Source organism: Triturus cristatus, chromosome 8, assembly GCF_964204655.1.
Source record: "Triturus cristatus chromosome 8, aTriCri1.1, whole genome shotgun sequence".
In the NCBI taxonomy this organism is placed as follows: domain Eukaryota; kingdom Metazoa; phylum Chordata; class Amphibia; order Caudata; family Salamandridae; genus Triturus; species Triturus cristatus.
The window spans coordinates 1,184,048,622-1,184,062,402 of NC_140591.1; the positions used below are offsets into that span (position 1 = coordinate 1,184,048,622).

Here is a 13,781-nt window from a genome sequence, read left to right on the forward strand (position 1 = left end):
CCGAAGTGCTCCAAGTGCCTGCTTCCCTCCGCAACAGTCGAGGTAAACTGCTCGTGGCTGCCCAGGGAAGCAGGAGATGCCAGAAGGATCGCAAAATGCCAGAAAGCACAGGTAAGTAGGAGTAGAGTTTAAAAGTTACCCTTAAAATAACATTAAAGTGGCAAGAGTAAATGGACAGCACTGACTACCTTCTTATCTATGATTACTTTTAAACAACTTGCCAGACAAGATGTTTTTGTTTAATTTCTGGCCTTACTTAGTTTGTTCCTCTGGTTTTTGGTCATTATACTCTCCTACTGAAGTTGAAAGGCCACTTAATCAGCCACACCAGATCCCTTAGAATGTGTGCTATTTTTGAAGAGCGCTGATTCTGTGTTCATGTTCGTTCTCCATTACTCTGGTTGTAATCTGTGTCTGAAAGTAATTCCCACCTGAGTTGTCCTTCTTTGTGTAAGCCCCCTGTGTCTCCTGGTTTAGCTGGTTAGGTGGGCAAGTTTAATTTTTGTAGAATCTGTTTGATTCAGTACTAGGTGTGTCGTGATGGAAACCATTATGCCCCAAGTGCCCGGTATTGCAAGCAGGGCATAGGAATGCTAGATTTGTTTTTAGTTCTTGTTTTAAAGTGCCTAAGGCAAAATGCAGTGTGCCTAGTTTGTCAATCACTGGTGCACAGGAGCATTCAAACTGTGTTGCTGCAGCATAATTTTATGCCTGGGTTATCAATTTTTTCAGTTCCACCAGTTTATGACCAATGCCCAAGACAAATATTGCGTACGTATTTAGCAAGTCCACTTGCAGATCCATCTTATTTGATTGGTAAGACAGTGCAACTGTATTGTTCTTAGGCGCAATTTCCATATATCACGTGCTCTGCTAGGTGGATTGCACCCCTTAAGCTTATTTTAAGTCTTGACACGCTCAATACGAGTGGTTTGGAGAATTTATTGTGTGTAATTGATTAACCAGTACTGCTCCTGGTTGTGTCTCATCCTGAACAGAGCCCAGAGTTGATATTAGGTTCAACTTCTAGCTAGTATACGGGCTCTGGTTCTCACAGGAACATTCTTCCTCCGGTGCAAGCGGGGTCTCTATGCTTATTTAGAACTACAGGCATGTTGACCAGAGTTTTATTCCACTGCTCCACTCATGTCCGAGTCAAATCGTGCTCAGGTGTATCAGCAAATCCTTGTTCTTGAACAGTTAAGTGTGCCTCCCATGTGGATTTAGGAACCAGAGTCTGTATTCCCTGCCTCCTGTGTACCACTTGAGGCCATGTTGATTGAGAGTTGAGCTGTTGACCTTCGCTGTTCTTCAAGACCTTAGGCTCCGCAATTAGCACCATCTTTACCTCAATCAGTGACGGATCTCTGTTTGATAAAAGTAATGGTGGTGATTAGGGAATTGATGATGATCTGAAAGAAAGCAGTTCCATGTCAGTTATGAAGCCTACAGCTGTTTCTGTGTGCATCTTATTGACCTTCATATCCTCCGTTCCCTCAGTGGCCTCTGTATCCTGATTTGTTTTGTGGTTTGAACTGTTGGACCTGATGGATGGGGATATTGGGGTCGGGAGGCCCGCAGGGACCTCTGTTGAGGAAAACATTACCCCAGCAGGATCTTTTAGGAAATCATTTTTTTTTGGCTCTTTTGTACATTTGTTGAACATACAAGCCAATGGAGAAATTAGACACTGACCCTTATAAGCTGTATTGGACTTTGTACTTTTTATTCTGGATAGAGCTCGCAGTTTTATCTTTTTTCTAACAGTTGGCAGTGGGGCCCTGATCTGCCCAGACTGCACATCTCTCCTTTGGTTGTCCTTTTGTGCTGAAGTCTCTTTTGAACTTAAAATGCAGTTTTAATTGTGGCGACTACTAGTGAGTGATTGCACAAAGTAATGTCTGGGACAGTCTGTGCTTTGAAGGGCAAGAGGTGTTGATTGCAGGAGCTAGTGTCTAGAGCCTTCCAAGTCTAAAGAGTCTGGTGAAAATTTACATCAGAAGAACTAGTTACACAGCAGTGCCATTACCTGATCATAAGCTATTGCACTTTAACTTTTGCACTGTTGCAAGCTGATGATTGGGGGATTGAGAGTGTCAGTAGAGGGAAAATACTCCATATCTTCCTATAGAAAAGATCCTGTTAATCCTGTAGAAAATGCCGTTCAGTTCAGGCAGGTGCAGATATGGCAAAGGGAACAGGAGAGCAGAGGGGCAGGGAAGCAGCCCGCGGCAGGAGCGTTGTTATCGAGGCAAAGCAGAGCAGCCTTACTTACCACAAACCAGTTGCATTGAGTTTCTTCTGCCTCTTATGGTTCTCCTCCCGGCTCGGTGTCCACAACTGCGAGCCCGTGCCGTCACTTTGCTTGCAGCTCTGAGGCACCTGAAGCCTGAGTCCGGGCTCCAAGGAAATCTGTCACTCTCCGTGGGCAACTGGCAGTCCTGGTAGCCTAATATTTCTTGTCTGGGCTGGGAGCATGCCTGGCAGCGGGCATCCTCTTAGTACTCAACAGGTCCACTCCTCGCTTCTGCTACTCGCTGCGGGAACTATTGTGAGATCTGCAGAGAAATGCTGTCTAACAGGTGTTTGATGTGTTTAATTTGGCACAAGCGGTTTTATTTTTATTGTCCATGTTTGTAAACTTGCTAGCTCTTTCATATAAAATGGGCTCTTTCTCCTTCATTGCGGCCAAGACCTGGATCGAACTGCCCCTCCTCCTCTGAACAGCTCCTTCCCAGGTGGATTTAGGAAAGAAACTCAAGACTTGGCTTTTCGACAAAGACACGGCACACTCTGAGCCCAGATACCCTTTGCTATGCTGCGCTGTACAAATACATTTGATTGATTGTGTGACTGGTTCTGTGGATCATGTGATCAGTAATGTCACTGACCATGTCATGAGTGATGTAATATGAGGTCATAACCAGTGCATTGCAGCGCGTAAGTTATAGTTAGCTCAGGTATCTATAGCTGCTGAATTTCTATGGTTTTGTATAACCTTTGTTTTTTTCAGTGAATGTCAAAGTTTTTTTTAATGCTAATTCCGAACTATACCGTCCCTGTGAGGTTGGTGAGTGGGAGTGTGTGTGGCCGTATAGGTTGGTGAGTGAGTGGGTGTGTGTGTGGCTGTATAGGTCGGTGAGTGAGTGGGTGTGTGTGACTGTATAGGTCGGTGAGTGAGTGGGTGTGTGTGGCTGTATAGGTCGGTGAGTGGGTGTGTGTGTGTGGCTGTATAGGTCGGTGAGTGTGTGTGTGTGTGGCTGTATAGGTCGGTGAGTGGGTGTGTGTGTGTGGCTGTATAGGTCGGTGAGTGTGTGTGTGTGTGGCTGTATAGGTCGGTGAGTGGGTGTGTGTGGCTGTATAGGTCGGTGAGTGGGTGTGTGTGGCTGTATAGGTAGGTGAGTGGGTGTGTGTGTCTGTATAGGTAGGTGAGTGGGTGTGTGTGTGTGTGTGTGTGTGTGTGTGTCTGTATAGGTAGGTGAGTGGGTGTGTGAGTGGTTTTGTGAGTGAGTGGCTGTGAGTGGGTGCATTAGTGAGTGTCTAAGTAAATCTGTGAGTGGGTTTGAGAGAGTATGAATAGTTCTGTTAGTGGGCATATGAGTGCCTGAGTGTGTTTGTGAGTGGATGGGCATGTGAGTGGGTCTGTGAGTGGGTGTATCTGTGTCTGAGTGGATCTGTCAGTGAGTGCCTGAGTGTGTGAGTGGGTGTCTTAAGTGTCTGTGTGGGTGTGTTAGTAGCTGTGTGTGACAAGGCCACAACCGAACTGCACCTGCCCCTTTATCCAACAAGAGTCCACATCTACTCAAGTGGAGTACTTTCTTCTAGTTAATTAGTAACTGCTATGTTGTTGGGTAAATGTCCAGTGCATATTCTACACTACATCTGTGTAATGGACCATGAGGAAATGTCTCCAGTGACCTTGTGTGCATTTCGACAATGTGATTTGTTCCTTCTGCGTCTTTATCCAGGAATCTGTGATAACACGAATCCTCCTATAGAGAGGACAATGAGACTACAAAGAGGTAAATCTCCACCAAACAAGGGTACCTCCTCTTAGCTATATGAAGTAAGTGCTTGTTGTTTGGTGGAGATGTCCTCCTATTCCTCGCATGAAGAACGCATCACCAGAATCTGTGAGAAAGGCGCTGGGGGGGCTTTTGGTAAGTTCTACATCGTCCTGGCAAAAGGCACGAAGACCTTTGCATACTTTTCCATCCCCCAGGGCCTGGTGTTTAAATGCTGGGTGCCCTGGCACCCACCCAGGGCACCTAGTCATCAGCGTTTGGGACTGTGGGGGGAGCCTGAATGCCCCCTCAGTCTCTGCCGATTCACCGCCTTCAGTGGGAGCCGGCATTGTTCTCACACACAGGGAGCTGCTAAACATGCAGCTCCCTCTGTGTGAGAGCAATTGCTTCGTCAGGCAGGTAGACTGACGAAAACTCTGCTGCCAACAAGTGGGAGCGGTTTGACAGCTCCCGTATGCTGGGAGCAGAGGTAGTGTTAGCTCTCACTTGACAGCTCCCGCCAAGTCAGAGCTAACAACTATGTCTCAAGGGTGGGCACCCTGGGAAATAGGGAGTCGATCCTGGGTGGTGGCGGTCCCCAGGGCAATATATGGCTCCATGAGGGGGCTGTGTGCCTCCCCTCCTTTGTTTTGCATTTGCTGGCCTCGGGAAGATGGTGGTCCCCGGAGCGCTATATGGCCTGGAATGGGGTCACGCTGTTCCCCCTCCAAGTTTAAATTTTGTCTTTTGCCCCAGGGAGGTGGCGGTTCGGGGAAGGACGGTGGGGGGTGGCTGCCATGGCTTTTTTTGCCCTGGCAGGTTCCCTCTGAGACTCCGTGACCAGGGCTACGGGATCAGGGCATTTCTACTCTGCACTATTTTTTTAAAACCTTTTTTCTGGGACTCGGCTGAAGTAGAGTCCCAAGCTGGCTGCCAACACTTCCTGGTTGAAGTGTTGGGAGCCAGTCAGATGTCTGCATGAGATTGGGAGGGTTCACTTCAGCCTTCACGGCCCTAGATATCTAAATTTGGGTTTCTTTAAATATCTCAAACTACTGAACACACTTACACCAATTCACAAAAAGGTCGCTTTCCACGCCAACAGCTATTTTTCTGTCAAATTTGGTGTCACCCCGTTCAGCAGTCGGGCTGTAGTTGTGTCTAAATTTCCTATGAGAATTAGCTAGGGAAACACACTTATTTTAACCCATACACCCCCCCCCCCCCTCCCTCGCTTTGTTTCTTGGCCCCTGCTCGAGGGATTGCCCTAAAACATTCCATGCACAACAAGATCCAACTTGACACTTGTGGAAATGTTCGTGAAGATTCATCAAACGGCACTGACTATATAGGCAAGTAAAAAAAAAATATATATATATATATATTATGCCTATTAGATTTAGCAGTATGGGAAATAGTACTATGGTAGTACAGGAGCACTATTTCCCTTATTTGTAAATCCTCTTTGTGAATTGGCTCGAAAACATTGACCTTCTCCTAAAGTGCAGTGAGTATACAGTCCTTTCTCTGTACTAAATGCATGTGTTTATTTCGTGAAACTTCCCATTTTAGATGTTTTGTGGCCACTTGAGTAAAACATTTGAGTCTTTGAAGTAGCACTACAGAATTACTCCTTCATGTACTCTTGAATGCCTTTGTGAATTGGCACTATATATTTTACCGATCACTTGACACTTCTGCTAGATCCCATAATCACACTTACAGATATTGCAGACACTGCTGCAACAGGCGTAATGATAAACCTCTTCTAGTATTCCCTAAGAAGGTAATATTTGGTAAAAGTATGCAACACAAACTGTAAGTGTATGTCAACTTCTGGTTGCTGCCAGAGGTGGGATGCTGATTCATGGAGAAATAAAAACTTCAGATACCTCATTAAGTAACGGGGATGCAGAGCATTCTGGCATTCAGACATCTAACTTGTCTGCCTTGGGGATGCCAGGCAATATTCGGCTAAAGTGTTTTTCCTTTTTATTAAGATTTATGCTTGTAAAGAAAAGATGTTAAGTGTGCCCCAAGAGGCTAAGCTCTGCAATACCTTTTATATCATGAAATGTCGAATCACCCCATCTCCTATTCCAGAAACTTTAGACAATCTGAAATGCGGTCACCAAAGAGCTGCTCAACCTCCAGTGTGGACCCACATCACACCTTCCCTCATTTCCCTGCATTAGCTTTTAGTGTTTAGACAGAGCACATTTAAAGCAGTGCGTGTAGCTCACTGAGCATTGCAGGTCACTATACTGCTTTCTTCAACAAGAGCTCAACATCTATCGCCAAGGTAACCCTGCACTCAAGGTTTGCCAGTTTATTTTCTTTGCAACGTGTCAAAAACACAAATGGGTGGACCCTGCTTCTCCGGCCAGTCTGCCAAACTTAGGAACTCAATGCCAGTTCAGATAGAGGAGTAACCACTATCTCAAATTCCAGATGCAAGTATAGTTCTTAACAGCATAATAACCTCTATATGCAGAGTTTGATAGATGCAAATAAACTGTTATGTTATATTGATTTATATAGCGCAGTAATCTGCTGGGAGGGTATCCAGGCGCTTGGGCAGGTGTGAGGGTTTGTGGTACCGAAGGTGCTTATATGAAGGAGCATCTTGCTGAACTCAAGAAGTGAGGAGGAGTCACTGATGTGTTGAGGGAGGTCGTTCCATGTCTTGAGTGCGATGTAGGTGAATGAGCGACCTCTAGTTTTGCTTTTCTGGATGTGGGGAATGAGTGAGAGTGAGGCAGAGTGTAGCTATCTGATGGGTTGGTGCAAGTGTATGCTGCTGTTTAAGTATTCTGGTCCTGCGTTTTGTAGGGTTTTGTGTGTGTGAAGTTTGAATTGGCTGTGCTTGTGAATGGGGAGCCGGTGAAGCTTCCTGAGGTGCAGTGTGATGTGGGTGCCCCGTGGGAGGTAGAGTATGAGTTTGCAGTGGTGTTCTGTATTATCTGGAGTCTGTATAGGAGTTGTTTGGAGATGCTGGCGTAGAGTGTTGCTGTAGTCCAGCCTGCTCGTGAGGAGTGCCTGCATGTCAGTTTGTCTGCTGTTATGAGGCAATCATTTGAAGAGTTTTCACAACATGCCTAGGATGTGTCAGCAGGAAGTGCACACTACGTTGTCTTGAGCCGTCATGTTGAGCTTGACATCTAGGATGATCCCTAGATTTATTGTGTGGTTTGTGGGTTTGGGTGTTGGTCCTAGCTCTGACAGACTCCAGGTGGAGTCCCATGGGGATGTCTTGTTGTCAAAGACCAGTATTTTATGTCTTATCTGAGTTGAGCTGTAGGCAGTTAGTTCACATCCAATCTGCTATCATGATCATGCTGTTGTTGAAGTTGGTGCTTGCTGTGGTTGTTTTGTCAGGGATAGGATGAATTGGGTGTCATCGGCGTAGGCGATGACAGTGATGTCTTGTGATCCGATGATTTTGGCAAGCGGTGTCATGTATATGTTGAAAAGAGTGGGGCTGAGGGGCGATCCCTGTGGGACTCCACATATCAGATTCTTGGTCTCTAATGTGAAGGATAGCAGCCCGATTCTTTGGGTTCTTCCCGTGAGGAAGGAACAGATCCATATGATGGCGGCTCTTTGTCAGTCTCGTGGAGTCTTCTGATGAAGGTGTTTAAGAGACAGTGCTAAAGGCCGCAGAGAGGTTGAGCAGGACGAGGGCCGCTGTTTCTCCTTGGTCCAGGATGATTCGTTTGTCATCGGTGGCTGCAATGAGTGCTGTTTCGGTGCTGTGGTTCTTTCTGAATCGTGATTGAATGTTGTCTAGAATATGGTGAAGTTAGAGATGGGTTGTCAGTTGCTTGTTGAGGAACTTCTCAATTACTTTGGCTGGATAGGGAAACAGGGAGATGGGCCAAAGGTTGCTCAGTTGTTTAGGGTCGACTGTGAGCTTCTTGGGGAGGGTGTGGATTTTCCGTTTGTCCGGAAAGTGGTGGACGTGATAGAGGTGTTGATGTGGGTTAGGGACGTGCTTATTGGTGATGTTCCCAGGTTGTAGATATGGTAGGGCAATGGGTCGGTTGGGGCCCCTGAGTGGATGGTCTGCATGATTGCCGCTGTCATTTCTGGTGAGGATTATGCATTTGGTCTGCTCAGCTGCATCTCTCTCACATTCTCTGCAACAGTACGTGTTTAGGGGCTCTGATGCTTGCTGTTCCACATTTGGAACATGCCTCTGAACATCATGCACCTCAACCAACATTCCTGCGTCGGTCATCCTAAACTCAACAACTTCCCAACCATACACTCAAAAAGAGTTCTCAGCTACCAATGCAAATCTGAGTGATTTGCAGCCCCGTCAGGGCTATGAAGTGCTATACAAATGGGACTGTGCAATACAAAAAATGAAAGTTTCAAAATTTTCCCCTCTTAAAAATGATCATTCCTTTTTCTTAGCATTAGCTCCTTATTAGCATTTAAGAATGATTTCTGTTACTCATAAAGGAATGTAAGATACTTGCATGGTGGGATCATTGGAGTAGGACATTTATTTATTCATTTTAGATCATATATTAAACTAAACAAACATTCCAAAAAGTGTTTTCAGCATAAAGTAGCAGTGTCTTTTGCCTAGATTTGGATTCAAATACCATAACTATGTTCTAAAGAAAAGTGCAGCTGGTGCTAAATGTGCTGTTTCAACATTCTAATTGTATCTTGTCTACATCATAATTCTTTTGCAGGAGTTCTCCTTCCAGAACTGGTGGTCTCCATAATCCTCCTTCTCAGCAAAAATGCAGGCTTGATGCAAGAGGCGGGTGCCATTACTCTACTGGCGGGCCTGTTGGATCATCTTGACAAGTTTAACCAACTTGCTCCTGGCAAAGAACGGGATGACAATGAAGATTTAGCATGGCCTGGCATCATGGGTATGTTTGCTCTAGTAAGAGATGGTGGTGTAGGTGAAAACAGTTGTACTTTAATCGTACATTGATATAAATGTTTGTGTTGCTGATTGTGAGATGAAATGAAAGCATTGAATTCCTTAGTGCAGTGTTTCCCAGTGGTGGTTCGTGAAAGTCCAAGCAATAAATTAAGATGCCTTTAAATTCTGTATTTATCTTGCCACATTCACTGCACCTCAAAGACAGGTGAAATGCCAGGCTAGGTTTTCTGACAAATTGCTGCTTAATTTTTAACAGGGGAATTGCTTATTACAACTTTTTCTCACTTTTGAGTCCGAGAGAAAAAAATGAAGTGAAATATGTGATAATCTTGGGGGACAGAAGTGTGAAAAGAAAAGCTGAAGGATGTCATTTTTGGCGACCCAAAACAAAATGTAAATACCTGTAAATTAACTGTACACATTCAGCAGTTAGGAAAACAAAAATAAAGGACTTTTTGGGGGGCTATTTTGAAGGTTGATGCAAACAAAGATTCTAATATGATCAAAACAAATCTAGACACTTTACTTGGTGATGTTCAATTATAAATATTCACTGAAACCCTTTTTCCACACATTGTCATTTATGTGCCATATAGTTGTCAGTAAAACTGTACATCTGTGCTTATTTAGTGGCAATGTCAATGGAGAATGTGCTTTCTTTAAATGACAGTGCGTTACCACACAATGCATTGTTTATATTACAAAAATTGCCTGCCTCATGCCCATTAAATTAAGGTAGGTCAAACGATTGTCATTCTAAAAATTGGAACGTGGTTCTAAAAAGTTGGGAACCACTGCCTTAGTGGATATTTGCATTTTAAGTTACCGAAACCTGAATATACAGCTTCTACTTGTGGGGTAACTAAATCCTAAGCTATGTATGAACAGTCAGGCAAAAAGCCTTGTGAGGGATTCCTCATTTTTCAAACTCTAGGTCACACCGGGATGTCACCTCAACCCAAGAAAGCCTTTTTAGAATGAAAAAGCACTGGTACTTTATATAAGCTTGCTAGTTGCCCAGCTATGTTTTTATCCTTTGTTTTAAATATAAATTTTTAAATCATGCATGATTTTAGGTATGAACTCGTGGAAACTTGAATGCACAGCTTTTTAGATAACTGTTTTTATGCTCTGTGGTCCAGCATTAAGTCTAAAAAATACCGTGCGCACACAATCTCCAGTTCAGTTATGGATCAACAAATTATCTGTATTAATTTACTCGTTTTTATCCACTGTACAAACGCTACATGTTATCAAAATAAAGCGATAGATTGAGATATTTGCATTTTAAGTTATCTGTACTCTGTATTACATATCATGGCATGGAGGCTTACTGGATCATTTCGTATATCGCGTCTGGCCTTGTGAATTACTCCGAGTAGGACTCTTGTAAATTCTGGTGTCATGTTTCCAAAGCTATTTGTGTACCTAAATACTCCAATATATACAGTAGGATAAAAGCTTGCTGCTGACATGTTTTGTACTGCAGTTCACTCATATGAATCCTGTGAAGGACACCTTACCCTTCATTCTCCTGAGGTTGGTTTGGTGAATTGAGAACTGTTAACATGGTTAATGGCAACTGAACATATTACAGTACTTAGAAGTGAAGTATGAAGTATATAAAAAAGTAATGTTTTTTAAATAAGACATTGCAGCGGAGAACCTTGTTGCCTGCCAACTTCAAACCTAACAAGTTTCAGATTAAAACTCCTTCAGTGGAGAGTGTGGGGATGTTACATTTTCTTTAAAAAGTCTTAATTTCTACTTGTCGTAGGGTTAGTTTCATAATCTAATTAATGGCAGAGAGACCAAGAGACTTGGGGCTTATAAATAAACAAATTGCTTTTATTTTTCCACATAGGTTCTTTTTTTGCAGGCCAGAGCACTAGAAATAATGAAGAGGTAACACTAATCCGTAAAGCAGACTTGGAGAATCACAACAAAGATGGGGGCTATTGGACAGTGATTGATGGAAAGGTTTATGACATCAAAGACTTCCAGACGCAATCTTTGACTGGGAACAGTATTCTTGGTGAGGCACTATTATTAAATTGCCTTTCACGCTTCACTGCGTTCATGTTTCTGTCTCATCTGTCCATTGTATTTTTTTCTTTGTTTCCCACAAATAAATCCATCATTTACTTGTCTTTGTCTACAGCCCAGTTTGCAGGAGAGGACCCTATAGTTGCATTGGAGGCTGCTTTGCAATTTGAAGACACCAGAGAATCGATGCATGCTTTCTGTGTTGGACAGTATGTGGAGGTATATAAGGCTTTGAGTTAATGCACCTTTTATTTAGCTAACGTTCACCTATGTAAGCAATCAGTTGCATGACAAGCTTGTTGGTTGCCACTAGTACAAAAGTTCGATTGCTTAGTTCTTCTAGAATTGGCAAATTAAAGAAAGAGGTATTGAGAGAACGGAGAGACATGTAACATAGAAATTTTTTAAGAGTGAACACACAGCAAGCATTTTGCATAGTTGAGACTTTTTAACAGCCTGTTCCACTGCTATTCCCAAGTGTTCACAAGAATTGCAAAGTCGTCTGTAAGTTAGTTTTCAGCATGCACTTCCTCAGCTGGATTCGGAGGTGACTATTTTACCAGGAGCTACAGTATACACCTCATCAACACCACATGACATGATTGAAAACTCCTCTGAGAATAAAGTGAAAAATGATGATGTGTAGATAATAAGTGAAGGTGGAAGAACTCATGCACTTGCAACACGTGCCAAGCCATTTATCAGGTAACTGCTGGTTCCAGTTAAGGAGACATGGATTGAGATGGAACCCAGTAGGGCAGGGCCTAGCACCTGAAGCTTAGTATCTTTTTCCATAAATACAAACTGTACCCTGGAGAATGGATGGGAGATGAGTGAAATAGTAATGACCTGTCTTCTTTCTTGCATGTCAGAAATTCTAACAGTGTTGTTCTTAAATTAAAAGGGTTGTTTAGAGCAACTATGTAGAATGAAGCTTATTTTGTGTAGGTTATCAAGGCTTCCCCTTTGTTTCTTGAGGTAGTTAATGGTCTTAATGTGAAAAGTGAAAGCTGTCCCTGGCAGACCTATAAATGTGTGTAGGTTTTATGGAAAATAGCAAAGATTGTTTGGCAAACAATCTTAGATTAATCTGATACCGTAGTTGGAAAAGAAAATGTTAAAAGTTAAGTAGCTAGACCTTTGTTTATTTTTCTGAAATTGAACATGTTTCTTTTTCAGCCTGATCAGGAAGTGATTACTACGCCTGACCTGGGCAGTCTTTCTTCGCCTCTAATGGATCCAGAAAGAAATTTGGGCCTACTTTTGGGACTACATGCATCCTTCCTCGCATTGAGTACACCCCTGTCCTCCGTGGAGATTGAATGTGCTAGTAAGCAGTCTTATGCCAGAAACTAATGTTTGATTGTCAGTTGAGCCATTTATGCCTTTTTTCCTCCAGACTTGATTTTCCCTGTGATCTGTTGTAACTAGGCATTTCCCAACTACATTACGTATCTATGCAATAGACATAACACTAATAAGGCAATTTTAGAATTAAAGAACCCTTCCAAATAGTGTAGTAATAGTAACACATATTTTAGAATTTAAATTCCGTTGCTCAAAATTGTTGCCAACCTTGCAGCAGGGTGCGTGGTTGAATGCGGTTGCCATTCCACCAGAAGTGGATCCACAGGAATCCCTTGTTCCTGCTTGATGACCCACAGGCGTACTTTTGGGCTGAGGCTGGAGATGCCAAGCTCAAGCTGTGCTGGGTTGCTCTGGCACTTAATTGGTGATATGTCCCTGATCAACTTCAGAGAGATGCTTTAGGTTAGATTCTGTTTGATCTCTTCTTCATAAACTCAGCTTAACTGCACAAGAAAGATGCAGATAGACTCAACAGTCTGCATGCTATCACAGGCAAGGCTAGAGACATTGTGTTTGAACTGTGGCCCTCCTTTAGTGTTGCTGGAGAAGACCAGAAGTTCAATGGCATATATTGGGAAGGTTAGTGGACCACCTGAGAGGTTATGATCATCTGTCTGAGCATCAATACAAGTTTAGGTGGATACTCTATAAAGGATTTTTAGGGTTTCCGCCAAATAGCTTTTATTCTGAACTTGCAGGATGAAAAGTGAGGAGGCAGCATACTGTTTACCTAAAAACACTGATAGTTTGATATATTTGTCCCTGTAGTTTCACATTTCTTAGAGTATGATTTCTTTTTATAATACTCTAATATTTAACCAGACACAGAATTATTACTATTCGATTACAGTATTTTATTTAGAGCTAATTTTAGAGTGCTGTAGAAATTCTGTTTTTAAATTGCAGACTGTTTTTTTTCTGTGTTCCAGAATGGCTGAAGTCTTCCATTTTCTCAGGGGGTCTGCAGACCAGTCAGATTCATTACAGTTACAATGAGGAAAAAGATGAAGACCACAGCACTTCTCCTGGGAACACAACTCCAAACAAATCAAAACTTTACCAACATCGACTGTCTTTCAGTGATCACTCGCAGCCTTTCCTTCAAGCCATTGCAGATAACAACATCCAGGATTACACTGTGAAAGTATGTACCCTGATTACCTTGTTTTCGAATGAATACTTCATGAGTGCACAATGAAGTGTAATATTGGCCAACAATATTGATTTTTAACACTCTTATTTTAAAATTGGTGGGTTAAATATAACATTTACATCACTGATTGGAAAAAACCAGCATGACTTTATTTTGAAACCTGTGATTCAACCTTACATATTTCTCCTCAAGGATATCTGTTAATTTAATGCATGTGTACTTTGTTTTCATTTGTTCAACCTCCCTTGTAAAACTTTGGTCTCCTGCCATATTAGACCATCAAGGTATAACAACACATTTG

The 13,781-nt window shown here is 42.8% G+C and overlaps 1 protein-coding gene across 1 annotated transcript in view; it reads left to right on the forward strand.

The window, feature by feature from the left end:
* The window catches only part of LOC146805589 (E3 ubiquitin-protein ligase HERC2-like), a 1,563,844-nt gene that overhangs the window by 316,824 nt on the left and 1,233,239 nt on the right, over positions 1 to 13,781 (forward strand). Inside the window, 5 exon segments of the mRNA XM_085622871.1 lie at positions 8,711 to 8,896; positions 10,778 to 10,948; positions 11,075 to 11,178; positions 12,139 to 12,289; positions 13,257 to 13,471. Coding sequence (XP_085478997.1) covers positions 8,711 to 8,896; positions 10,778 to 10,948; positions 11,075 to 11,178; positions 12,139 to 12,289; positions 13,257 to 13,471 — 827 coding nt within the window.